The sequence below is a fragment of the Aplidium turbinatum genome, chromosome 11 (genome assembly GCF_918807975.1).
Source record: "Aplidium turbinatum chromosome 11, kaAplTurb1.1, whole genome shotgun sequence".
NCBI classification, from domain to species: Eukaryota; Metazoa; Chordata; class Ascidiacea; order Aplousobranchia; family Polyclinidae; genus Aplidium; species Aplidium turbinatum.
Genome location: NC_137482.1, coordinates 12,264,308 through 12,292,063, shown reverse-complemented (window position 1 = coordinate 12,292,063; position 27,756 = coordinate 12,264,308). Strand labels below are relative to the sequence as shown.

The following is a 27,756-nucleotide window of genomic DNA, read 5'->3' as shown; positions in this document are numbered from 1 at the left end:
TTGGATTCCATTGCCAAATTAGCAACCATGATAACAAAGAAAAACAAGTAAGTACTTTTGTTGATTTTTATTTTTTTTAGTGTTTGCAATATTTTTTTAACGTTACTCGAGTACAAGAGTTTTTATATTTCAAGACTAGTTGGTAACGAATGGTTCCCAACGTTTTTTTGATACGTTTCTCTTTTCGCTAATTTTGCTACTTTTTTTTCTTATCCTACTGTCTAATGTAGATTTTGGCAACTTGATTTCATATGTTGATAACATGGGTTACTTATAACGTTGTTATAATAGGTAATAACGTCCAGTTCAAATCTGTGCACGTGAACTACGTTGCAGATAGGATATTAATCAGCAGCCTCTATTCAACCAGTAAATCAGATTTTTTTGCATTGGGTTAACGTTTGAATGTGTTGAATCAATGTGAACAGACTAAATAACCTAATCTCTGGGGTAAAAATTTACTAACAGCAGTTATTGTTTTGCAAGTGTGGTGTCACAATGAATTTTGCAACGGGCATCTGTTCCCCCAAGTCTTCGGCAAGATTACCGAAACTGTACAAAGTGACATGCCTCATTAAACATTTTCTCAAATGGTTGTAGTTTCTCTTAAAAAGAATTACTGCCCCAAAAATTCGACTTATTTGTGTGAACGGTTGACGACCATACATAGCAGAGAACTGCAGCACAAATGAACACCAAGAAAAAGGATTTGATTTAAAAACGAAAACTGTTGAAAAAAACGTTTAAAATTTGTTAAAAAACGTTTGATATAAGTAAATTAAAAAGTGCTTGGGAGTATGAATACAAAGCAAATAACGTTTGGTTACGTTAGCTAGATATCTCCCATTACAGCTCGTTGCTTAAATAACGTGATACACTACTGGAGGTGATTATTTGTGTTCACGTTCGTTGAGTTATTGAGCAGTAATTCGGCAGATTTATCGACTCCATTCAATCTGAATTGTGGGCACTCAACGTGATTGCATTTTCGAGCGCATTGCTGAGCTGCTTGTAATCTCGACTTGTGGTCTTGCCCACCGGATACTCAGGCTTTGTATGCGGCGATTAAATTTAGTGTACAATGTTTCTAATAGTGAGATGCATGACCTGTGGTGTGGCTGACGTAGGACAGAAGGCTAACCAAATTGCCACATGGAAAGCAAATCATACAAATATGTTTAAGTTTTGCATCACAATGTGGTATAACCTATTCACGAAAGTGCAGAGTCTCTTTCAAGTGGCCTGCTATACTGCCCTTCTAGCTTGCATATTAGTTACGTCATTGTGTATGATTACAATATGAATAAGTACTGAATAAAATCGTATTGAATAAGATCTGAAGCCAATATTTGAAAATCGTTTACAATTTTTATGTACAGTGCAGATATTTAACATCTGAGTTTTGACTTATTTTCGTTTGATGATATCCTTCACCTACACTACACCAGCATACCGTTTGTGCAACGTAGCGCAATACTGATAATGTTGTTTGCTTTCAACCTTCTATTCCTCTTATTAAAGATAAGAGAGCAAATTCAAGCTGGATAAATTCGAGGACCCCAAGTTAAAATAACACTCTATGACTGTAGTTTCATGACAGTAAGCTTATTGCGCTGCTTTAACGAAAAATAGAACGTTCCATCCGTTGGAGTTCTTACCCAATTACAATTTTGTAATGAACGGGTGTGTTGTGACAATCATAGCCCAAGTCATTCTACATAGTGCAGACTGTAGTGGGATATTTTTAGCATTTTTTTAAATCAAATTGTTTTAAACAAAATTTTTTTGATTAATTTTATCTTTGTATCGTAACAGGTGAGAACAAGTCACTTACACATGACCGCACCAGTAAGATATGCTTTATCCATATTTTTGTAGCACATTATAGTGACTATTGTAGCCTAATGGAACAAGCTCTAAGCATGTTTTCTCATCATTTTATAAAATCAAGTGGCATTATAATATAAATCACTCATTTATTGCATTTTAGCCAAATTGCGATGTCGTGATTAAAGCTACAGCCCTGACATTTAAATTTAGATTATAGTTTTATTGAAGCTGCGTGTCGTAATGGCATGCTTGCCTATACGAATGGTTTGCGAGCGGGCTTGAAATCTTGTCTCATTAATTTAGTCATTCAACACAATAATGTTTTTAATCATCGCTCAGTCAAGATTTACCAACGACAATTGCACCAAACTCAGCAAATTTTAGCAGATAACAAATTTATGGTTTCTTGCTGGCAAGTTGGTGTACATTTATCACCATACTTGCGTAGATGAGCCAAAGAATACAAAATCTTCAACTTTTTGCAGCATTGTACACTGTACTTACTAACATGTGCATACCTTTTAAGTTTTGAGGCTAGAGTAGTAAAGTTTTTCAGCTAGCTTTTTTTGAGAATTTTAGTGCAGTGCAGATGATTTTGCTTGACTTGATATCGATCGATGTAATAGAAGTTTCTTTTAATACAGAAAGATTTATTTGAAAAAAAAGATAAAGCAACATCACCGCAATGTGAACGGAAAAGAAATCGAAAGCCTTCTGTTTTGCTTTCAATGTGAAGTTTATAAATATATTTCTACTCTCAACACTTTGTGTTTGTTCCTTTTACATCTATAGTTAGGAATTCAGGCACATGACGTTCAATTGACCACTTGACCAGAAGAGGCTGCAAGGAGATATAGTTTTATTGATATAGGAAAGAAGTCACTCTGACAAGATTTTGAATGGACGAAGCTAGTAAGAATATTGTGATTTTGCTGAACGAAAAAAAGGCAAGCATTTGGCTAGGTCAACTAATAACTGGCAGTGCGTGCTGCAAAGTCATGTTAGAAAATACAAAAATTATCAAACTATAACTAAACGTATGATTATATTTCTTAATGACCACTTTCTGCTATCCATGCTGGCTAAATGATGTGATTATTAAGTGACCTTTATCATGAGGTTTGCATCAAAGGTATTTTTTTAAAAAGCTTCAAGTTGATCCGCAAGTGACAGACAAGTCATATAAATGCTGATCTACAAGTCAGAGATATTTTAGGTGACATTGAAAACAGTGAAAAGTATTTGTTTTGTTGCCAATGAATCAGTATGAAGAGCCTAGTAAGTTATTAAGCTGGACTTTTGTTAAACGTGTTTAAATCTTATATTTTATATAGTAAAAATTTAACAGTTGTTCAGCATATTTGCCGTTTGTTTGCAAAACGTTTTTTCAGCCAAACTGTTGCTACAGTAAGTTGTCATGGTTAATAGGCTTAATGAATATAACTATAAAACAAAAAGGAGAAAGTGTTTTATAAAAAGCTTCAAGTGCACGAAAGTGCTACTTTCAACATGCAATGCACCATGAATGCACCCATGCGTGCACATTTCAGTAATACTCCATTGTAAAAAGTTTTTCACTGCAGAATTGTACGTTTAACATTTTTGCATAGTTAGCCTAATAAAAAATTCTTTGTGGTGTGTCCCAACTTTACTGAATAAAAGCAGCAAGACAGTTGCAACCTTCGGACTTCCTATTTGAGAAATTTGCACCCAGGTGAAAATTTTTGTGTAATTTCAAGGAATATAATTTTCCAAGTTCAAGCAAAAAAAGGTTATTCGACACAGCAGCCTAATTGTAACTTGCTGGGTATTCATACTAATTAACATAGTGCTTGTACTTATTGATGTAAGATGCATTACCTTTTACTCCAATTCTCGCAGGAACATTTTTATTTAACTGTTAGCTTACAAAGTTCCGCAACTGCTACAGAACTCTGTAAGCTTACAAAGTTTTGTAACTGTTAGCTTAAAACATATTCATTATTCACCATCATAAACTGCCAAAATAAATTAATTTTATGGAGTTGAGCAAACAAACTGGACAAGCGATTTTTTTATTGAAGAAAATGTTGTTTTTTTTTTCAAATTTGGTTTGGTGGAGCAACCGTGACCGACCACCCCCTTTTCAGATCTGCTATTCTATATCTCATAAGTCGCATAACCTCAAGAAACAAAAATCAAAGATTGCGAACTTTTAACTGTGAGGCATAAGATCTCAGAAAATGGAAAATAACTGGCGAGCGTATCGTTGACAAAGTTATTATTAGTGTTGGTCTACAAGTTTCTTAACTTCTGCTGTCATGTGTCACGTTTGATCACAGCCACTGGTGAGGTAATCACGGTTTCGAACTATATTCATTCTAGGCTACTTCGGTCACGTGATGTCTATATTGCCTACGAACAGAGTTTAATAAAAGTAAGTATTTTACTTTTTGCCAACAAACGCAAATTGATGTTAACCGAACGAAAACAGAGCGCATCTAAGTAAGATGTAAAAACAATTTGCTACGACATCAACATTTTTTTTTGTTCGAGCAAATGAGATTTGTTTTCATAAAACAACAGCTCTTTTGTTAAGCACTCGCTGGTACCTGATTGAATGCAAACTGTAGCTGTTGTTGCAAGGCAATTCAAGGTAATTCAGGCTTGATCAAATGCAAGGTTCACAAAACCGAGATGTAGCTGGTTCGAAAGAGAGAGGCTTTTTGAAAGATATTTTGTAGTTTGTCATGTTATGTTACAGCATTGCAAAACACAGAACAGTGTCGCACAAGAAAAGGTGACTTCTTTCAAGATGAAAAATGGACTAATAGTCTTGCTAAAATTACGTTTTCGTTAGATATCATTCTTACAGAATCGTTGTTTCACTTGTTTGGTATAGTTGGTCAAACAGTTTATGAGTTATTTAGAGGAATTTGCCTCTACTAAACAGTTTAGAGTTACGTTTGTGTAAAACAGACGTTTACCTTTTTTTTCATAAGTTCATGTACATAAACGATTATACTGTAAGACTATTTTTCATACATATGAAATAGGGACAGTATGAAGCTACTGTATAGCACAATTATATATGGACTAGTCGTGATTATATACTCATCGAGTGATGCAGCGTCATCTGTTAAGTTTAATGGTTGAGTAAGGTAGTCAGCAGGTGGCGCACATTGTATGGTAATGACTTGCGGTTTGTGCCAAGTTTGGAAGATATTGACTTGAAAGAAAGGGTGGCATTCGTTAGTTCTAACCCCGAGCTTGTTTCTTTCATACTCAAAAACACGACTTGGCATTAAGGCCAGCTTCATTAGATGTGCAATTGTGCACCTGCCGCGATAGCTCAGTTGGTTAGCGCGTAACTTTGTGAACAAAGAAAGCTTCAAGATCAAGCGGCGCTGGTTCGACTCTCGGGGTGTGCGCTTGAGCAACGCATTTTAGGACTGCTCTTCATTCAGCGGCACCTAATGGGTGGAATAATTCCTTGTAACAACATTTCCACAATCGGAAAACTTCACTCTGTCAATCTCGGTAACCGGCCTTGCGTCAAGAGCCTTTACAAGAATGCAAAACTACCAGTAATAACCTATCAAGGTTTTGTAAGTCCGAGGATAAAGATTCCAAATCAAACATCTTCAAGTTTTTGAAACCAAACTTGTCGTAATTCCTGTGAAAAGTTTGGTTAAAGAGATGAAAGAATAATTTGCCATTTGTCAGAAAATACAAACGTCGCATTGACGAAATAATTGGGTTTGCGTGACTGTGCGGCACGTTGATTAGACAATTTATTGAAAATGATTTTTATTTCAAAATTTACAGAAACCAGGTTTATCGAAGAAGAAGATTTTGAAGGAAAATATTTTCTCTTTAAAAACTGAATGAAATGTGATTTCGATCAACGTCGTTCTTGTTTCTGTGTCATGGCGCCATGTCGCACACAGCCTTCGTCTCACTCTCGAGAAGGCATTAGCTCGAATTTCAACCATATCACTGCTTTTCCAGGCTTAACCCAAATGTACGTAACACGTGACTGCAAGTGACGAGTTTCTGTTTATTTCAGACTACGAAAAACGCTCAAAAAATCAACTTCCGTTACCATTCATGACGCAGACGAAATGGCGGAGAGGACATGGGCACCAACGGTAAGTCGCTGGGTAAAAGCATTATTTTTAAATCAAAGTAAACTTTATCTGCCATTTTCTACACATCTGCTCTGTTGTGGCAAGGATTGTTGTCTCAGTGATGGTAGAAATAAAAACAAACTGAATTGGTTTTATTTTTAGAGGTTTAATAACTAATCACAGCTGCGTTTGTGAAGATATCCCACGAAAGTCGTAATGAAAGCTGTAGAAGGCTATGTTTGCTTGTTTTGTAAGTTCAGTTTGTAGTTGTCATAGCAGCTTTCTCAAAGTTAAACGGACGTACTTCACCTTTCATTAATCTTGATTTATTTGTTCATATCCCATGCAGTCATAGTAACCTAATCTCTAACAGTATTTTGTAAACATATTGATATTGTACACAGCCGCTTATGTCAGCAATGGATTTTGACCCCTTCTCGTCATACATTTTACCACCGCAATACTCCTTGATGTTCAAGACAGCTCATCAAAATTAGTGCTAAATTTTATTGATTGCAGCAAACTAATGGATAGAATTGTTTCAGGCAACAAACCATTCATTTTACATTGATTTGACGTCAAAGAGGAAGTTAATAAAAACGTTTCTTTGGGAAGATGATAATTTAATAATGAATTGTTGGTTATATACCTTATTAGGAATTTGGCAGTGTAGTATGGTAGCTGTAGTATGTGGTGCAGTGTAGGTAGTATGGTAGTGTAATGGTGTATCGTTTTTTTGGGTATCTCCAACCTTACGGTATTTTGAGAGCTTTATGTTTGAGTGGCTATTGCAAGTAGTACTTGAAGGAAATTCGAAATAGGAAAACGTTTTTGCTAATACTAACTTAGTTCTTTTTGTGATGATAAAAAAAGTTTGCCCAACAGATATAGACTATATTAACATTAGGCTACAATCCTTAAAGCATAGAACAGAGTCTTATTCTCATACAAGGTTTTAATCATATTTGCGTCACGGAACACTTTTTGTATTAAAAATCTTGTGGAAGTCCAAATCAAACTAAATGAATTTTATATAGCCTTGTAGAAAAACAATATAGCTTCAGTCTACTAAACTAAAGTTTATTGATTTTTTTTTCAATTTCATACTTGGACCGGTTTTGCTGTTTGTGCAAAAGGTAAATTGTAGCATAAACTATTAGTCTACAATCAGGCTTAGGCTAAGTTTAAGCAGATTTACTTCACTTGAAACAGCAAATGAGTAATGGCGCCTCACCGTATAACAGGCATGCATCCTTCCCCTGAGAGTGGAGGTGATTTTTTGTAGAACACCTGGGACCATGGTCTGTAAAACACCAGTTAAAAATTACCAATAGTCTACAAGATAATACATTCTGAGGAAGTCCATCTACTGAACTTCAATACAAACGTGTGCATGCGTCTACAAAGATATGAGAAAGTCAGATCTGTTGCAATTGCAACAGAAAGTGGGTACAAAAGTACATATAAGTCCATAGAATAGCATCCGACATTTAATAGCAAAGCAATACAAACCCAACTATTTCCTCAATTAGTGGGTGAAAAGTAAAAGATGAAGTTCGCTAAATTTAGCACGTCATGAATCTGTATCTGCAAAGGCCTTCCTGTGCAAGGAAACATACAATAATGCATAAAGATTTTTACGATACAAAAGCATCCTTTTTGCATTATTTCACGTCCTTAGGTGTTCATGGACTAGTGAAAGATCTTGTTACTTTATAAGTTATTGATGTTTTGACTTGATCGGAAGATAAGCTCCATTACAACAAGTATTAGGACATTAATGAGTTATCCGCATTCTAGCTTCAGGCAATTTTAATGCGTTTAAGCTGAAACCGTTTGTAGCCAAAGCTACTAATGAAAGGAAACAACTCGCCGAAACAGCTTTTACGCCATGAACTTGTTTTGGCAATGGTAAAAACAACTAGTGAATTCAGTTCAGACGCTTTCAGTCATCACAGAGAATTGCAGTAAAACAGTTTTATATCAAGAAACGGGCAATAAAATGTGTGAGAAGGCATGGTGACCGTATAATAAACCATGAATGTCTACCATGAGACAATCTGATGGCTGATGAGGTAAAAAATCCTTGAAAACAATAAAACAGCTGAGAGAATTGCACAAAGCTGTAGTTTGATGCAAGCAAATTGCTGAGAAATGACGTTTTTCAACAACAAAAATATAGTTTGCCAACTGCTGCTATTTGCAGTGTTTTAGTTTCCAAAGCTGCAATATGGATGCAGACCTATGCAATCAACAACATGTGCAACAGATCAGCAGTGTAGCAGGTGAAAAATCCACAACGTTTACAAATTCAGACAAATCAGAAATGTCTTTTTAAGTTTGTTTTTAGAATTTTTACTATACAAACTTTAATATGCGTGTTGCTTTGCAGTTATTTTGTTCAAGGAGAAACGAAATTGATCTTTAAAATGTCAGTGTCAAAAAAGCAAGCAAGAAATGACAAAGCAGGAAATCTAGTTCCACAGTTCTTGAAGAAAAAGTTTTATAAACTTCGGCCACCACACAATGGCGATAAAGTTGATGCAAAGTTTGACAGGAGATGGTCGGAAAGCCCCAGAGTGATGACCAGCAGCACAAGCGACAAACGCACGAAGCTCTCCACAGTATCTCTTCCAGGAGCTATCTTGAAGCAGGGTGAAACGCATTTAGATAAACAACCGCACAAGAAGTTAACTGATTTTTTTACTCACAGCCCAAAAATATCTACAAAAAATGGTTCTTTGAAATCAAGCAAGGAACAAAAGAACAAAATCACCGAAACCGATACTGTTCATAGCGACCCCCTATCATGGTCTCCATCACAATCAACTTTCTATTTCTCTTCTACCACCAGTAACTCATTATTAGATGATGATGCGAGTGCGATTATAGCAAAATTGTCAAGCGAAGAAAACCACCACCAGTGTTTCACAATTCGGGACTCAGAGTTTCATTGCGCTGAGACATGTACAAAGGATCACCACAAAACTACTAAAAAATGCGGTCCACGATACCCTGCTACTGTGGTTCGTCGACCAATGTCGAGGCGTCGAGCCTACTCTTCGTCTAGAAGTAAAACAATATCTAACCCAAAGTGTGAAAAACATGTTGGAAACACGGATGTAGTTGCATCTCGCTCAAGAACATCTTGTCGTAAAGGCCGCATAGTTTCTCGTACTACATCGAAAGACAATGACATTATTCTTTCGGAAAATTGTGTAACTGATGAAATATGCATTCAAGGGTCAAGTGGCGAAAGCTTTCAACAGAAAATACAAGATAACTGCAATTTATTGACTAAAGAAAAATCTACTAGCTACAACTACAAAAGTTGGCGGCGCAATCAAAGAACTAGTTCAACAAACTCGAACTTTTCTAAGAACAGTTTTAATGCAATTGGAATCAAAAAAACAAAATCGGCAAGGCTTATGAGAATCCGTGATGTACATTTTCGCTCTACTAAGCCAACAGCATCGTGTACCACTCACAGCAAATCACTCGAAGAAGTTAAGAAGCACTACTGGATAAGAAACAAGAGGATTACCCAGCAAAAACCTTCATGTAACCAATCAAGTTTTAGTTATGGATGGGTAAGAGTTTGAATGACATTTACACTTGCAAAAACCATACAAAACATTTTGAAATTGAGGAGTTAAATTCTGATAGTGCGTTGCAGTTTTTTTTATTACCGTTCAACTTCTAAGGAACTTAAAAATAATAAATCTAAATTATAAATAGTTTCGAAATAGATTATATCTTTATTGAAATCAAAACAAACGTAATTTCCTTTTACAAAATTGAATCCCCCAATTAATATGTAGGAATGAATATATAACCGCCCTTAAAGTTTATTTTGATCCACCCCTCATGACAACACCGTCCGGTTATTCGCCTTTGGTTATAAAAGCTGTCATGTAATGTCACAGCTGCATTGCCGAGTGGTGAGAACCCTGCAACGACACTCGAAAGGGCGCCGGTTCGATACCGCTCAAGAGCATGCGGCTGTGTCTTTGGCAAAATAATTAAAGGCATGCATGAAGGTGGACACGTAGATTGGCTCCCTTCCCGTCCACTTAATCTAAATCTTCAAAAAGAACGGTAGAAATCTTGTTCGAAACATAAACCACGGTTCAGAAAGAAAACTCTCTAACACAGCTCCACTTTTCTCAAGCTGTTAGTTTAAAACTATTGTTATCGATCTGCGACTTCACAATTTTGTTGATCGCCTTAAACCGGATGACCTATTCGTAACGAAATTACTTTTGAAAACGCCAATGAGGTTGTGCAGTGCTGTGTACCACTTCCATTCTAGAAACGCACTTTCTTGTGTTTTCTCACGGGACTTGAATCTCTATGCACTTCCCTTCCAATTCTTGTCACTGGTTGTACCTCACTTCCTCCCCTCACAAATACTACATATCGATTTTGGAAACAGATCAGATCAACTGCACCATGATTATTGAGTTCAATTGTCGATTTTTTGTCTTGTGACAAGCTTTAAAAGAAAAAAAAGAGAAAAAAGTAACGCGGTTTAACAATAAGGACATGATGATATCCGAAATCAAAAGCAAGGCAAAGTGAGAAAAGTGTGGCAAAATAAAATTTCCGTTTTAACAACGAAGCGGTTATTCAAAACGGTAGTGATAGCAAGCAAAAAAAATCCGGAATTAATCAACAAATTAAAGAATGCAACACGCATGTGCAGCACATTGACGGAAGGATTTAATATAGGTCCTTATAAAAACTTATACAATGTCGTTGTTGATGTCGATCACTACGGTTACGAGACGACACATTTTGAATAAACCAATCTGGACAAAATAGTTCTACCATGTCGACACCTCAAGGAATAGCAAAAGAACATCTAAGACAAGACAGAAGATGGAGGTCAAACTTGAAGCAAGTCAGGTTGATGGTTGCGGTCATGCTTCACTGGAAACGACAGCCTCATCCACATCCGCACCTTGCGTGTGAAACGAAACATGTGAAATGGCCGCTCTTCAGTCGCAACACAGAGTACCTGACATGCCGTGGCAAAGATAACTGGTTCCCAATATCAACTGTCGCTACTCCGGTAATCTTTTGGTTGTGTTTGGTTGTTAAACCTTTTGGCCCACACGGTAGTGTGCAGGAAGGTGTAATGTGCATTAGTAAGGTGCGTGGCTGTAGACTGCACCTATCTAAATGATGGTTTAATTCTACTCAGTGGCGTAGCTGCGGGGGGGGGGACCGCCCCGGGCGGCACGACTGGGGGCGGCACTTTCAGACTACGATTTTTGATTTTGATTATAATCTGATAAAAAAACGCATTTTATTTTCACATGCTTTTTCTTGAAGGGGCGGCAAAATCTGAATCCGCCCCGGGCGGCACATTCCCTAGCTACGCCACTGATTCTACACCAACTTTTAGCAAGGTTATGTTGTGTGTGCGTGCAATTTAACCTGCATAAATCCGTTGGCATATAGTATAAGGATACGTGACATATGGTTATGTTGAGGATTGTTATGTTGAGAGGATACGTTGACGTATGGTTATAAGGATGCGTGACCAGAGATTTCTGACAATGAACCACAAAGGTTAAGGCGAGTCGGTGAAGCCTATTGAAACGGCCCACTCCAGTTCCTTTTCCGTTCACTGTGCCGTATTGATGATCTTCAGTTAATGTGACTTGTAAAATGAGACTGCGTACATGATTTTCGCTGCGCAGTCTAGCTGGAGCAATGCTCGATAGTATGCTAAAGAAAAAAGCTCTGTTTGATGTGAAAGCAAAAACACTGCCGATTGACAGAAAACTTTGAAACCTTTAATAAACGCTTCGTGTTTTGGAAGCATCTTACACAAAGGCTTTGTCTGATAATGATGATGCTTTCTCCAAAAAACACACTTTTATAATAAAAAATGAATTTGAGGTCGCAATTTTGAAAAAAATAGTTGTGCCTCGAGTATTACTCATAAAATTCAGATGACACCAAAAGTGTTAGGATTAATTGTCATTTATGTTCATACGTCACAAGTTATTTTAATCTCAAATTAAAACTCCACGGATGTAAACGACGTTTAACCTGTGCCTTCGGATTAAATATGATGCTAATAGATCCTGTGGTTTTTCTTGGTTTAGGAAAAACAAAACCTGTCTCAACCTCTTTCGAGTCCAAATCAATTGTTGTTTGTTACTAACTGGTTGTTAAACGGGCGTAAAACATCAACAATTTTGTTTATGGCTTTGATGTTGACCTGTGCTACTGTAGTTCTAGTATAAGTTACCATACTCTTCCATCCGCAAACAAACCTTACGTGGCCTAAGCAGCCAGTGTTAGGTGACACTAATGCCAAGATACGTTGTTTTAATGCTGGTTACAAATTAAATAGTTGTCGAACAATTTCACGCTAATGCTGCGTTTTGAAACCTTTCTTCAATGCCAATGGCAATGTCAAGATTATTACAAAATTGAAAATAACTGTGTGTGATAATAAAGTATTTATTTAAATATGCAAAATGTCTTCGCAACTGTCTTCAAAACCAAACATATGATTGTTTTCATTATGACATTGGCTAATCATCAAATTGGGTTCTGGTGGGAAGGTGTTGTGATCACTTCCAATGTATTGAGATGAGGTACATGGGATTACTTTTGGCTATTGTCATTTTCTATTGAATGAAGATATTTACCACAAATGTTTGCTTAAGTTTTCCAAAAGCTCGATACGAAATGTTCATCGGCTAGAGATTTAATAATCTGAACACTAAAAAAACAGATTTGCGGCTTATTTGACGATCAACGCCCCATTCTCTTTGAACTAACGTCATAACTCAAAGCTGAAAGGTATCTATGTTTTCAGAGCAAATATCGTTCGGAGAGTGAGTGGCTTTTGGTTGAAACTTAAACTTTTTTGGCCTTATAGCAATCATTATAAATGGCAAAGACTTAGCCTACATGATGTTTCTGGAGCATAATAGCATTGTTTAACCTTAGCTTCTGCTTGGCTATTATTCAGCTTGACCCGAAACATACGTTTCTGTGATACAGCATGCTACGTAAACCAAATAACTATGAGATTTAATGAAGAAACAAAGTGAAAATTAGTTATCGACAGTGGGAGTCAAAAATGGCTAGAAACACTAAAACTTCAGCCATGTGTTATACCGTAGCTTTGATTATATAGCCTATTTTTCACTGTTATGAGGTAGTCTCTCCTCAGGAGCAGTAAATATTGTGATTAACTATCCCTGGGATATGTTGATAAATAAAGTTATTTTGAAGTACTTAGGGTACCTGTGAGGGTAAGTTTTATTCTAAATTGCTAAAAAATGTATTTCGTTATAAAATGTCTTCTTTATTTCTGTAAAACTTTTTTATGGTCATGATTCAAACGTTTATAGCTTAGATATACTGTATATAGCATAAACACATTGATGTCCCTTCAATATCGTAGTGTGGTATGAGCCTAATGCGTAACTTTAGAAATGGTCTGTCGTTTGTGTGGCCGAGGAATGAGAGCGTCTGACCGACACTTCGGCGCCCATCCAGTATCGAAAGCGCTCAATTACGTCTAGTGAGATACATGACATGTCGGAAGGTGGACATGAAAATGGCTTTTCTTGTTTTTGTCTTCGTTTAATCCTACTGTTTGCTTGGCATTAACCAACGCTTGCTTTCTACAAAAGTAGTGGTAGTGGTAGTTTCGTTGGGGGTTTTCACTCTTGAAACTCGTTGTTTTTTAGCCAGTTTTTAAATATATTTCACATTGGTAAACTATGTTGAAACTATACCGGGTAGTGCAAGTTGCAACACTCCACAGAAATAGTGCAAAAGCTACACAAAGCTTGAATTAAGCTTCAGTTGAACAGTTGAACGAAAATACAGACCACTTTTCAAAAGTTTCTCAACAACAATGTGCACTAAACATAAAACTTGGTTTCGTGTGCCTGCGTCTTCAGTTTTACTTTCACTCCATTTGCTTTATAGTGCTTCCTTCAACAAATCAACTGTAAAGTTGCGCCACCAATGAGTTAAAATTAGATAGACTTAAAAGTTGGTGATGGAAGTATCACATCAAGCTACTCAACATGTACAGATGAAAAAAAATCGTCTTTTCAACATTGATTTGGCATCAGATAAAAAAAACTACGGATTTCAGTAGTTGGCTAGACTTCATCAGAAATTCGCAATCGTGTGAACTGTGAAGTGACAAAGGATTCATCAAAAATGTACATTATGTGCATAAAAAAAAAACTCAAATTTAGTGTTTCCTACTTTTATGCTTTCCAAAACTGCGACACCATTTTTCTTTGTCTTTAGGCCTACTAAATGAAATTTTCAAACGGGAATTAAGCATTAAAATGCGTAAACTGAACATTCAAGAATACATTTCAAAAAAAATTACCGAATAAAATTTGTTTTCAATGGCACTGGCAAGGCCCAAAGTCCAATGTTTCATTTATTTTTTATTTTTTTTAAATGACCAAAAAGTGGAAAACTGCTCGAGAATTACGTCACTATCTACAGCAATTACAAAAGCCACGTTATCTGATGTTGTAACATCAGATCTGATGTTTTGAGCAAACTGTGTGATGTTTTGATGTTGAAATCTGATGTTTTGACGTACATACATAGGCCTACATAGCCTACAGTTAAATCGCCCACAGTAACAACTTTTGCGCAATCAGTTGATTGCTAGTCTATAGTGACGTAGGCTGTACAGTCGCACGCTTCGCTGCTCATGCCCATTTCCAGTTTGAAAGCTCTGACAAAAGCACGCGCGGAATACTGATCAGACCGCAATGGGGCAAAATTTTATTGAAAATCGTTTTATGGTAGCATGTTAAACAGAAAGAACGTGGAAAATCGCCAAGTCAGGTTTTTCCTTTAGTATCCCTTTAAGTCGCATAACAAGTAAGCTGATGATGTATGCTGAGCATCTCTCCTCCTTCTGAAGTGAGTTCAGTGTGCAATCGGGTCCTGCAAGGAGACACGCGTGGTTGCTGGAGCCTGGAGGCCATGCTAACGCAATCGGGAAGCAAGTGTGTCGAATGCAAAAGCTGCCACACTGAATAGTACGCCCTTTTGATTGATCCGTTTTTGAAAGTGTAGACCAAACGAGAATTATTGAAATGTCACAACGAGAAATACTACACACTTTTAATTGGTAACAGAGATGATCTATTGCCCAAGAAGATTTAAAATAAAGAAGTTTAAGAAAATTGAATGAGTAGTGAGTAGCCTACTGTAGTCGAAGTGAAACAAAAAGAAAAGTTGAAGTACAGTAGTTTTGGAGGTTCAAAAATTACGTCATGTGCCACATGTTGCACATGGGCCAGTGCGCTATGGACTCTGAGTTAGGTTGTTTATTAGGAAAATCCTAAGGGGTTAAGTTTTAGCTTTAAAAGATTACGTGCTTAGTTTGTTATATTCTGCCACGTCATGTGTTGCAAAAAGTTATAAAAGATCTGTATTTTTTGTCTATTTTCTTTTCTAGCTTTTATCTAGATAAATTAGTCTGTTTAGCTTTTAATTAAAAGTAAAAGCACAGTTTTGAGGTTTTACAATTTACTTTTTCGCAAATAAGAACCCACTTTCCTTAAAGCTTTTGCTGGATTGGCTTGTATCGTTCTGCCATCTAGTTGGTAGCAATGCATTAATCTTTCCGCAAGCTATCGGTGGATCGATTTTGCGAAATTTTTCGTAATGTCAAAGCAGTTTATCTCAAGCACTGGACTTTCTGATCAGAGTGACTTCAGCAAAGCTGCTGCCAAGTTATTAAAATTGGCGTATGTGACACAAAGTAAATACAGTGCTTCACGCAGTAGCACGGTTTGGCATCACGTTTGGAGTTTGTGAGGCATGACAACAAAAAAGAGATTGGTCAATGCAGCAAAGATCTAGATAAATCAGCTATAAAACGTTTTAAACTCAGAACTACTACACTAGATTGCAAAGCTTTTAGTTGAATTGCAAGTTGCATAGAATAAGTTTAAATGCAAAGACAAAAGATGTTTAAAAACCGAAGCTGTAACAGCGCATTTTTAATATTTTGCGAATGTTAATTTTCTTTCTATGCTTAACTCATCCGTAAACAAGCACCTGGCTTTGCAATTCAAGGAAGGGCAAGAAGAACTATTTCTAACGTTTATTTCTATTGAAAGTTCAACATTTCTCACACCTAATTGTGACAAACCATCTTGATCATAGTTTTTGTTTTCGGAACTATAAAACGATTCTTATACGAGTACCATGAATTTGAATATATATTCTGACAGAAAGCAAGTTTGAGAAGCAATTTTGTCTTTTCAAAATAGTGGTAGGGTATGCATTGGAAAATTGTGCCACACAAGGCAGAGAAGTGTTGTGTAGGTGGTTGCTGAGTAACATGCGAATGCGATGAGATGTAGAAAACGGTTATAACGCCAGAAACGTCAATGTTGCACTATAATTTGGCAAATTTTTTGTAAATGAGCGGGCCTAACCTAAAAATCGATTTTGTTTTATTTTTGTTGTTAGTTTGCTAATGTTAACTCGTGGTATGTCGTGAAATTTTGTTGAACATGATTAAAGGACAGTTGATTGTCAGTTTAGAAATGTTATGCAGGCCAGTTGTGGCTAACGCAGCTCTGCTTCATGAGGATATGGTAAGAAAATACCACTTGAAACTTTGAGATTGTCGTTTGATATCTACAATTCTGTAGCTTACCTTGTCGGAGCAGGCCCGGATTTAGGGGAGGGGGGTAGAGGGTGCAGGTGCCCCGGGCCCCCCTACGTAGAAAAAATGTAATTTTGTGCTATTTTTTTTCTTTTAGCCTTCGAAGTTTCTGCAAAATGCTGTGCAGTGCTGGATTAATGCTACTGTAGACGTAGAGGTGGTTTTTCGCGCCGTAAAATTTTTTGCACGGGGGCCCCCCGATCTAAAAGTGCCCCGGACCCCCATCAGCTAAGTCCGGCCCTGTGTCGGAGTGGACAACTGGACATAGCATATTTAATTGCACAAAAGCTTTTTTATGATTCATTGTAGCCTACTTAACAGGAATTGCAAGCTCCGCATTAGCAAAATGAAAGTTCATTTAAACAAAAACATGCGTCCTTAAAATGCGAGAAAGTTCTAGAATTGCGTTTTTAGCAAAACACAATGTCATAAATACGTACAAGCACTTTGCATACCCTTTTGTGTATTGATTATTTGAATCATGTGACTGCTATGTTGACTTGCTCACATCCTAGCAAGCGCATTTGCAAGGCAAAACGCATTGGCTCAGAATAGTTCTGAGAATTAACTATTGATTTTTTATTTACGACAACGCTTTGAAGCTCGTTTTTGTTTCAGGGAGACTGTACATGGGGAAATATGAGTGGGAAACGAGTAGAGCTTGGCAGCACTCGACTCCAAAGCTTGTCCGAGTTGGAAAGTGACGCACTCCAAAAAGTTTCTCTCAACCATTTACACGACGCTGAACTCGGTGTTACTATTATTGTCCCCAAAGGTATTGAACTTAAATTAAGATCTTATTTTGTAGATTGCTGTGTCAAACTTTTACTGCAAAAGTATTTGTTTGTTGTTGTCATCACTCATCAGCCTTCTTATTTTCTTGGAACGCGAGCAGGAAGTTTTAAAAGAAATCATTCACAAGTTCATGCATTTTAATGATAATAATAATAATAATGTTAATTTTTATATAGCGCTGTATCCATCGCAGAATGCGTTGCTCCTCAGCGCTTTACAAAGCAGACAGTGTCGGTTGACGTAGAAAATTGTTGCACCTTGGGCAATACGAATGCCAAATCAACACCTAAATTTGTTTTTGTTAGATTTTTATGCAATCTCTTATGTTGTGCACTGTTCTCCACATGTTTGTGTAAAAAGATGTTTTGCTTCAGTCTCTTTCGCAGTACCGTACTGTATTACCGCTTTTTTGGCACTTCTAAAACCAATTTTTTTTATAAACCTTCCATTGTGAATAAGAATAACTTATAGAGAAAACAATTTCAAATTTCATTTAATGAAAGACCTCTTTTATGCTATTTAGATGAATCAAAAATCTTAAATCGAAAAATTTCGTTGAAGAAAAAATATGGAGTCCTTTCGTTAAAAGATAAAAATAAAGACAAGAGTAAGTGAGAAAATGTAAAGCAATATTAGACCTAATGTTGCTAATTGCTATCAATAGGCTATAGCATCTACTTGCCATCCAACACCTTGGTGTGTAAGCTATTGCTCAAAATTAGCAATATTATTTTAGCAGATATATTTTCTAAAGATATTAACAATTAACATTGCGTTTACTAAACGTTTCGGGAGTTAACGAGTTTGATGTTCAGCCAATATGGCGTTGTGAGGTAATGATTTGTTCAACACCAGCCTCATGATGAAGTTTATTAGTCATTTTACGTTAACTCAAAGTTAAGCAAAGATCACACTACTGCATTATTCAGTGAATTTGTGTTTACTAAAGTTAGTTTAAATGGCTACAATTGTAGTCGGTGATAAACCTATTTTTAGCTAAGCGTTGTAAAAGTCGTAATAAATCTAATTTTTTTTTTGCTATTTTAAGATTACGAGCACGTATTTGGCATCCCTCTTGTCAACGTCGTTGAAAACGATCAACTTCTTCGTCTTCAAAAGTCGGCATCGTTTGCCACACCACTTGATTACCAGTCACAAGAGGCAAACACTGACCCAGCAGTAGCCACCGCAGCTGGTGCTGGTTCCAGTTTATCGAGCAACACCAGCAGCTGTTCGGGCAGTTCTTCAAGCATTCACACTTCTCCTCAGCAACTTTCTCAGTTCAACCCATTAAGAGAAAATACTCAAGCACTGAGACCTATAACAAAGTCAGTAACAGTGTCATAATGTTTGCTACTTTGATTTTCAGTGCATGTTTTGTTGACGTATTTTGTATTATATAGGCTGAGATTACAGTCATATTTGCTGTTTAAGTTATATGACAACAACAATGACAATTTTATCACACAAGTACAACGTGTAGCCTACTTTTAATTTATTTGCAATAGATAAAGTTTTGATTTGACAAAGAATATTTAGTAATGTTTGCAATTTCGTACGTAAAACGTTTTCTAGAGGTTTGACAAACAAAAGTAATCAAACGATTTTAACTTCCTTGAAAGATTTATCATGGTTAGTATAATATTAAAAGTGATTACATAAACCTATTACTTGATTTACCATGACAGTATTTGCCTACTTTTTTCGGAGTGATAATTTATATAATGTTCTTTTTTATTGCTTTATTTACAGAACTGCATCTTCTGAAAACCTGAGCACGAACGAATATGTTAACAATGTAGATGTGGCCGGTGCGGACAACGTCTTCAGCACCACAAACGGAAAAGAAAATGACAGCCCAAATCAAGCACAAACGCCAACTTCGGCAAAATCTAATTCATCCACAGCAGCTCAACCTCTTAGGCGCAGAGTAAGATATTTTTGAATTTTTTTTCCTGCTACTAATTACGACACATGGTTTTTAAAACATCGGTCTGAATTTGCAGAAAAAAGTTAAATTAATTCTGCTGGCCAGGAATTTGTGACATGGCCTACTTCAGCCTACAAATTAGGAAAAAGTAGCCTACACTTAGTTTACTTATACAAAAATTTAAGTCCAAATCTCCAAAAGTTCATTTTTCAAAACTGCTTTTAAAAGATGAGAACACTTCCATGAATGCTTTCAGAACAATAAAACTTGTTTTTGAAGGAGGAAAAGGTACCAAGACAACACCAAACGAGCTCCTCCTTTGACGACAAGATCATAAATTGAAGTTGATTTGAAACAAGCGCATTTATCAATCGATTTAATAACGATTAGAGTCTCGTGGCGAAATAAACGTTTTTCGGCCTGTATTGTGGTTAATTAAACTGCTTTCTACACGTGACATATAAGGCTTCTTTTTAACGTTTCCGTGTATAAGTCGCTGAAACTTGCGATTGTAAATCCGCACAATATAATTTATCATTAGCAACAGACTATGTTTTTCTTACAAGCTTGTAATTTAAAAGCCCTAAAATGCTTTTAAGTAACTTGCTAAGTGAGGCTAGTAACCAATACACTTTTGTTTGGCAACCGTGAAGAGGTTTATGAAGTTTCTTCAGCCGAATAATTGCTATGTCATAAAATAATGTTATTAGACATTCTTGATGCGTGTAGACTTGTATCTAACTCGACTTTGTTATTCAAAAACGAAAGGGACAATTCCCTTACTTACTTTCCACTTTGCCTACCTCAGCTCTAACTAATTTATTTCATCTTGGTCAACATCTATTTGATTTAGTTCTCCATTTTCTATTTTCAAACTTGTCGTTCGGCTATTTGCATTCAATTAAAATTACACATTTTTCTTCATGTTACAGGGTGCAATTGCCGCTAATTCAATAAACGAGATCGACCCTTACCAATCTCAGCTGTTGGAGGCATTATCTTTGTCAGTTTCCGGAACCACAACCAGCCAGCGGAAAGAAAAAAAGCGCTCTTTGCTGCCACCTTCCATGCCCTCTGTACCATATGTCGTGCAAAAATGTTGCGATCATATCAAAAAATACGGTAAAAGTTCAACGTATTTCGCTGAGTAATGGGCCAAAGTTCTGTGTTGTGATTTATTTATATTTGGTTGAAGCATTTGATGGCTGCGCTTGTTTTCACATTTAATGTATATTTAATTTTTTTTTATGCAAACATTAATTATTCATGATCTGGATTACTTTCTCCCTAGGTCTTGACGTCACCGGGATATTTCGGATTGCTGGCTCAAAAAAACGAGTAAAGCAGGTAAGTAATTGATTTTAGTATCCCTGGTTTTCACTTCATTCAGCTGCCAAACATTAAAACGTGTCCTTTACAGCTGCGTGAAGAGTTTGATGGAGGAATGGATGTAACGATAGACGAAGACTATAATCCACACGATGTCGCTGCGTTGTTAAAGGAGTTTTTCAGAGATTTGCCTGAGGCTCTGCTTACCCGGGAACTATACCCAGCATTCATACAAACTGCCAGTGAGTAAATGTGAATTTATGGTCATCATAACTGTTTGTAAGCTGAAAATGAAATTGTTTCACAAAAGTCTCAGTTATTACTTCCAACAAAGTTCAAAGATGATGTTTTCCGTCTTAAATTAAGATATTATGAAATTCTGCGTGATGTTTGCTTTTGTATTTCTATGCAGTAGTTGGTCTATAATAAAAAAAATTCTCTGTCAAACCAAAAGTAAAGTAACTGCTATAACAAATAGAAAAATGCTACAAAAGTATACGCACTGCAATTACGCAAGTTGGATTGGATCTGAGATTGTTGCATGACTACCTAAAGATACGGCCTGATTTGTCACATTTTGCAAAAATTTCCAGATTTTGCTAACTTTGGGCGACTGTTTAAATAAGTCTTTCTAAAAATTATATTTTTACGCTTTCCTTACTGTTTTCCCCAGATGACACAATAGATTTTGAAAGATGTTGAAAAACAAAGAAAATTCGATTTCGAAGATTTTAGTCAGACTATTAATTTTTCAATATCAGTCTGATTCAGCGTTTTTCAACTTACTTTTTCTCATTTGCTATTGCTTCCCCAAGGCAGCAAATAGCTTTTATATCATAAGAAAACACCAAAAAGTAAAAAAATCTTAGAAAATGTCAGTCAAACAATAGCAGTAGCTGTAATCAAAATCTGCAAAATGTGACAAATCAGGCCGCATCTCCAGGTAGCCATGGATTGTTGTAATAGTTTGCTGAAGATATTGATACACTCCAACGATCACTTAATTGCATTTCTCGTGTTTCTATACTCGCTATTCCTAATTCTCCAGAATCTAAATCTTTTTTCCCAATGTTTAGAACTTTCAAAGCATGAGCGTATTTCCTGCCTCCGTTATTTGTTGTGGCTTTTGCCCCTTTCCAACCGAGACACTTTGCACACTCTTCTAAATTTTCTTGCTATTGTTGCTGCGCACTCTGAAACCAGCTTCGACCGATCTGGAGGCAAAGTAAGATTTTTATGTCGTGAATTTTGCACAAACCTATTTGTTTTACGCGTTAAATAACTCGGTTGTGCCAATGTTATTGTAAAGATTAAAGCTGCTTACTATCAAAGAGACCCCATATTTTGCAGTTTAAGAAGTTTTGCAAAACGATTAAATGACGTTCAAGTTTTTATCAACAGGTACCCGGAAATAAAATGAACATCAGCAACTTGGCGATGATATTTGGTCCCAATATCATGCATCGACTCAAAAAAACGTCCCAACAAAGCAATGACAATCACTATCAAGTGAGTTCTCTTCAAAAATCTCATATTTTAACATAAAAATGTTAGAAATTTTATTTCCACGACTAACGTTTGTAAATATTAACCAACGATTTTATGCATTTTACCCACAGATCTCAGAGATCATTTGTTTTTTTTATGATATTTTATCTTATTTTTTAATTTTAAACCACAATTTTGTTTTACAATTTATGTTAGTTGAATCTATATTTTATTGGCACAAGGCTCCAATCTTAGAAAAACCAGAAGAAAGCTCTTCGGTGATCAAAATCGTGGAGGATTTAATCACCAATCAAGTGCAACTCTTTCAAGTACGTTTATTATTTAAAAATGTTCATACTTATTTTGTCCATTTCAAAACTCTCACATAAAATAGATATTAGATAATTATGTAGCACCTTAGTTTGTTATAAATATTTTTTATTACATTTTATATTTTATTTTTTATTACATTTTACATTTTATATATAATTCATGTATTGATACATGTTTTTTTCTAGTTTTGATAAAATTCACAAAAAGAACTTAATTTGAATGCGTTGTAAATATCCAACCTGCTCGGTCACAGTCATTTGCAACACACATTTGCTAGACTGCAAACGGTAGGCCATGCTCACATAAACTTAATTGTCAGGTTCCAAAAGAGGAACATCACGAAATGTTGCGAGTTTTGAAAGAAACTGATCCTGAAGCTGTGGATTTCTTACTTCGCAGAAAAGCAGCCAATCACATGAGGTAAAAAAAGTTTATATAAGTACCAACGTGCTGGACCGCTAACGAAAATTTTGAAAAAAAAAAACTATTATTATTTCGGCCACTATTTTGTTTCGGTTCATGTTTGAGCCTGAGTCACGCAAGATGTTTTCTCTGTACCAACTTTTCATAGGCCATTACAGCGATCCTTGTCATTGTTAAAGACGCTGAAGTGGTATACAAGTTGCTTTGAGATTGCAGCCTTCAATAAACTCGTCGACAACCAATGCACGAGATAACTCGTGATTTGTAATTTGATTCATGTTGCCAACTACGAGTAACGTTGTTTTCAGCTACAAACTTGTCTGTAATATCAATGATTTTTATTTAGGGAAAAGTCTCGTGCTCTCGAAACTGCTGCCCCAAATAGTTCAAAAAGTTTTGATCAAGAAAGCGAGAGCGTTAGCCCATACTCAACACCTGATTACACCGATCCTCCTGTTGATTGCCTGCCCAACCAAGAAGACGCTAGCTCGTCGCAAGAAACTCATCAAGCTGCTGATGACGATGCTCCGCGAGTGTATTCAGCTATGAGGTTGAGCTACCAACAAGCCACTGGTCATGTTCTTGTGTCAGAAAAAGAAGAGAAACGAGAGAAGGGAAAGTTAAAGTTTAAGAGGTGAAAAACTTATGATTTGAATAGAGTTTTCTAATCTTTTTGCTTTTGATTATCTGTGTCATTTATACAATTTTGTTGCTATAAAAATAGCTTTCCAGTAGTTCATGTGTAATCTAAAAATCCACCTATAACGCAAGCAACGTTTGACCTCATTGCAATAGCAAAAAATACAGTTAATCACGACTTTACGCGATTTAACAGAACATTAGTAGTCACCAATGCATGCAAATAATAATAAATCAAAAATTTTTTGCTTTTGTTTCAGTCAGTTTCAAAACTTATGGTGTCACAGTTGAATGAAAAACTGGGCAAAAAATCCATCTTGATATTTCTGCCACCTCAGCTACAATCGTTCAAACGCTGTAATGAGTAACGAGAGTATCAAGCCCACGTTCAAAATATCGATTTTATTAAAAGTTTTTTCATGTTTTCTGACTCATATCTTGATGACTTTATCCATTTAGCATTAATTAGATTTCACGTTGCAAACTGTACCCTAATCTTCTTAAAAACCCACGTGCTTCACATGTTGCTAAGAACATCATGTTTTAGGCCGATTTTCAAGAAAGTTCAACAACAGTCACGGCCGCTCACCGATTGGTCTGATATTGATGAATGCGACAGCAGTAGCAGCAGTGGATTGGATGATATTGATGAGACTAATGATAAAGTTGGCTTGGAAATCTCAGAACATGTAAGTAAAGTGCTTCACAATAAAAGATGTTTCCTGGTTCAATCTTCCGCCTTGTTTCATACTTTAAATATTTTTGTTTGATTTTAAAGCTGTGTCAATTGTAAGCTATTTATTTAAGCTATTTAACTTACAGATATCGTCTGCGTCAACGATTTTTGATATTGTTGGTTTATGCTAAAAACATCAAGAATCTACTGTATTACTTTTAATGCACAGTAGCCCAATACTTGTTTGTTTGAACAACGTAGGTCTACAGCTGTTACCATAAGTTAATTAAAAATTGAATTAATTTTAAAGGTTGGAGGAAACCCTGGAGACAGAAGTGAATTTGTAGAATCGTCATCGATGTCAGAGATTACAAAGAACAGATCAATGTCTTTCACTGACGACGACCTGCTGCAAATTATTGGCCGCAAAGACAACGTGAAAAGACATCCGCTAGTACCCGTTATATACGAATTTCGCTGTAGCGATGAATGCTGTGACAACACAAACGATCAATCAATCTTGCAGCAAGCCGTTGAAATAAAAGGGGAAGATTTTGAACAAGCGCAATGTACAGAACACAAAGTGTACGTTATGAAAGACCAAGCTGTGCGAGTCACAGATTTATCAGATTCAAATAAATCTGCTGCAGCTAGAAGTAATGTCCCTACCAATGTTTCAGAAGACCGAGTGAAACGTCGTGGTGGATTTAGTCTCCATACGCAAACCAAGCTAGGCCCCGACGTATACAGTGACTTAAAGTCAATAAATAGTGATCCTCTGTCATCTGCGAGCATTGACCAGAAAGTACAAAGGAACAGTGACATTGAGCAAGAGGATCTTTCAATACCAAATGATTCAAATAAAAACAACTTGAAAACAAACAATGCCCAACTGATGCAAAACGGACATAAGTCTTCATCAACTCATCAAAGTGAACATACGGTCGTTGAAAAAACTTCCAGAGTCCGCAGTCGCAAATTTAAATCTCGTATGAATGTGCGCGTAGAAATTCCCACCGCTGATAACCAAAACAATAATAATAACAACAATAGCGACAGTCCAAGCTGCGTTGCTGATACGGAAAATCAATTACTGCAACTTCGTCCATCCACAGTTTCAGCTATTAACGCTGTTTTGAGTCCCGACTTTGATATAGGAAGTACTTCTTCGAACAGATTGAAGCATTCAGCTGAAAATGACACTCCTGTAGAAACAATGTCTTCTAAAAAAGAAGAAGGGCCTAAACCGTTACCTCGAAAACGTATGCCAAAGGGCTTAAGCCCGCGCATCCAACGGCAGTATGGTCCGTTACCAATATCCAGTCCACTAAAGAGCTTGATTTCTGAAAGCATGATGGCCGAAGGAACTAGTGCTGATTTAAACCAGGTAAACAAAAATACAAAAACTGAGTCTCTTGAACCAACAATTGTTCAACAGCACAATGAAGAAGGAGTTGTCCTGGCCATGGCTAGAAAACGAGCTCATAAAGGATCCAAACCAGGCTCAACTCGCTGTGAAGAAAGTGACAAGATAAACTCCGAAACAAACGGACTACGAACACAAAAAACTAATGTTGCCTCACTGGTACGTCGCTATAGCAAAGACGATTCAGCTCTGGCTGAAAAATTAAATCAAGTACCTGGCTCTCGCTGGACGTCGTCAGGCTTGCTTGGTAAGACTGATTTGAGTTTGAATGACTCAAAACCACGCGGTCGTCACTATTCTTCCAAAAAGAAAAACGGATTGCAATCAGCAACCAACAAAGGGCACTTATCATGGCATGCCGTGGTGAAAGACAAGCAACATTTGCCCGAAACGCTCGTTTGAGATGAAGTCCAATTTTATCACTGTGCATTGTGCAATTGTACGTTTTCTTTCCCGCAACGCTGCTGCGATGGATTTTTACATTCGCGCTGGTAAACTGTTTTGTTTAGAAAAGAATATTGTGAAATAGATAAGGATGCTTACATACAATTTAAAGTTTAATTCAAACAATTGTTGTGTCAATAGACAATGAAATTTTCTTAGCAACATTTTTGTAGAAATTCCTACGAGTATAGAAATGCCTCGCAAAACTAGCCCGTTAAAAAACAAAACCCGATGACGATGATGATTTGTGATCTATCCAAACAATCCCTCCATTAGACTTGCCAATACGACAAGGAAAAAGCTGCTTTTCTAAAAAATAATAGCAGACTGCTATTGATTGATTGATTGATTGATTAAATCTTTATCCTCGGACTGGGAAAGTTTCTTGCAGAGCTTAATCCTGGCAGTTTCGCATACTTGTAGAGGCTTTGAATCACTGACGCAGGGCCGGTCACCGAGATTGACAGAGTGAAGTTTCCGATTGTTGAAGTCTTGTTGCCGGGGAACTATTCCATCCATTAGATGCCGCTGAATGGAGAGCAGTCCTTAACGTGCGTTGCTCAAGCGCACACCCCGAGAGTCGAACCAGCGCCGCTTGATCTTGAAGTATCTTCGTTCCAGAAGTGACGCGCTAACCAATTGAGCTATCGGGGCGGATATGAGCTATCCCTGCAATACGGTAACGCTGGTTGCTTATTACGCCTGTCGAGAGGATACTTTTAATTACGGTAGTTGCAAACTATTCCATTGATCAGTAATAAAATCAACAACCATATCCAACGTGTAAAGTAAGTACGAAATAAACAGTATCCTACAAATTTGATTATGAAACTTGAACAACACTAAAATGTGTCAATGCGATACCAAGACTAAAACTGTCGCCGTGTCTCTCGTCTCTCTATTTCTCACTACAAAGTGTGGAGAGTTGAAAAAATAGTTGAAAAGTTTATTGGATTTCAAGATACAACACAGTTTTACGTGATAAGCACTTGGTAATGTCACAGCGCAATGAGCAACAGAGTAAGGCAATTGTATATTTATATCTTAGTATCACAAATGTTTTTTTCTGTAATTTTAAAATGACAGCGAGACTGTAGATTTTGCTTGTTATTTTATTACCAAATGGTCTGGATTTCAAATAAAAAAAAGGCGAATCTGTAGAACACCAGCAGATGCTGCGTCTTTTCTTCCCGCTCCCGAACGTTTTTGTTTTATCTTTTTATTGTTGGAAACGAAAAAAACAAATAGTGCGCTTTTTAAGTTTTTGTTTGCTGTTCCACTGTTAGTTCGTTTTCAACGCTTATTAAACATGATCATGAAGTTTGGCTTGAGAATATTACCACATGTCTAATATGAGCACAGTAACCTCGTTTCATTTTGTATCGGCAAGTATTTATTTGTGCAGGCAAGTTTGTTTCACGTGAAGGTTAAAACTGCAGCTCAAATAAGTCTAATAAGGCAGTTATAAGAACAAACAATAGTATTCTTTTTTAACCGCCAAGGTCTAAATAGCCAACCACCAAACATTATACTTGATTCGTAAAAATTTATGAAAAGATCAAACAGCCTGCAGTAAGTACAGTACAGTAATACAGTAGCATACATACAAGAATAGCACGCAGTAAGCTATTAAAT

The 27,756-nt window shown here is 36.5% G+C and overlaps 1 protein-coding gene across 1 annotated transcript; it reads left to right on the top strand.

Annotated features, from left to right (window-relative positions):
* On the top strand, nucleotides 1-27,446 carry LOC145780217 (uncharacterized). Its single transcript, XM_082591920.1, has 16 exons — nucleotides 1-47; nucleotides 5,879-5,960; nucleotides 17,257-17,413; nucleotides 17,957-18,040; nucleotides 18,482-18,761; nucleotides 19,186-19,363; nucleotides 20,296-20,485; nucleotides 20,655-20,710; nucleotides 20,784-20,934; nucleotides 21,769-21,917; nucleotides 22,094-22,201; nucleotides 22,423-22,509; nucleotides 22,833-22,933; nucleotides 23,283-23,570; nucleotides 24,123-24,264; nucleotides 24,562-27,446. The coding sequence occupies exons 1-16, from the start codon at nucleotides 28-30 to the stop codon at nucleotides 26,077-26,079; spliced, it is 3,591 nt and encodes a 1,196-aa protein (XP_082448046.1). The 5' UTR covers nucleotides 1-27; the 3' UTR covers nucleotides 26,080-27,446.
* Nucleotides 27,447-27,756: the final 310 nt, after the last annotated feature.

Coding starts and splice junctions, on each gene's coding strand:
- LOC145780217 (XM_082591920.1), top strand. CDS start 28: ATGATAACAAAGAAAAACAA. Junction 19,364..20,295: donor CTCAACCTCTTAGGCGCAGA/GTAAGATATTTT, acceptor TTCATGTTACAG/GGTGCAATTGCCGCTAATTC. Junction 23,571..24,122: donor GGAAAGTTAAAGTTTAAGAG/GTGAAAAACTTA, acceptor ATCATGTTTTAG/GCCGATTTTCAAGAAAGTTC.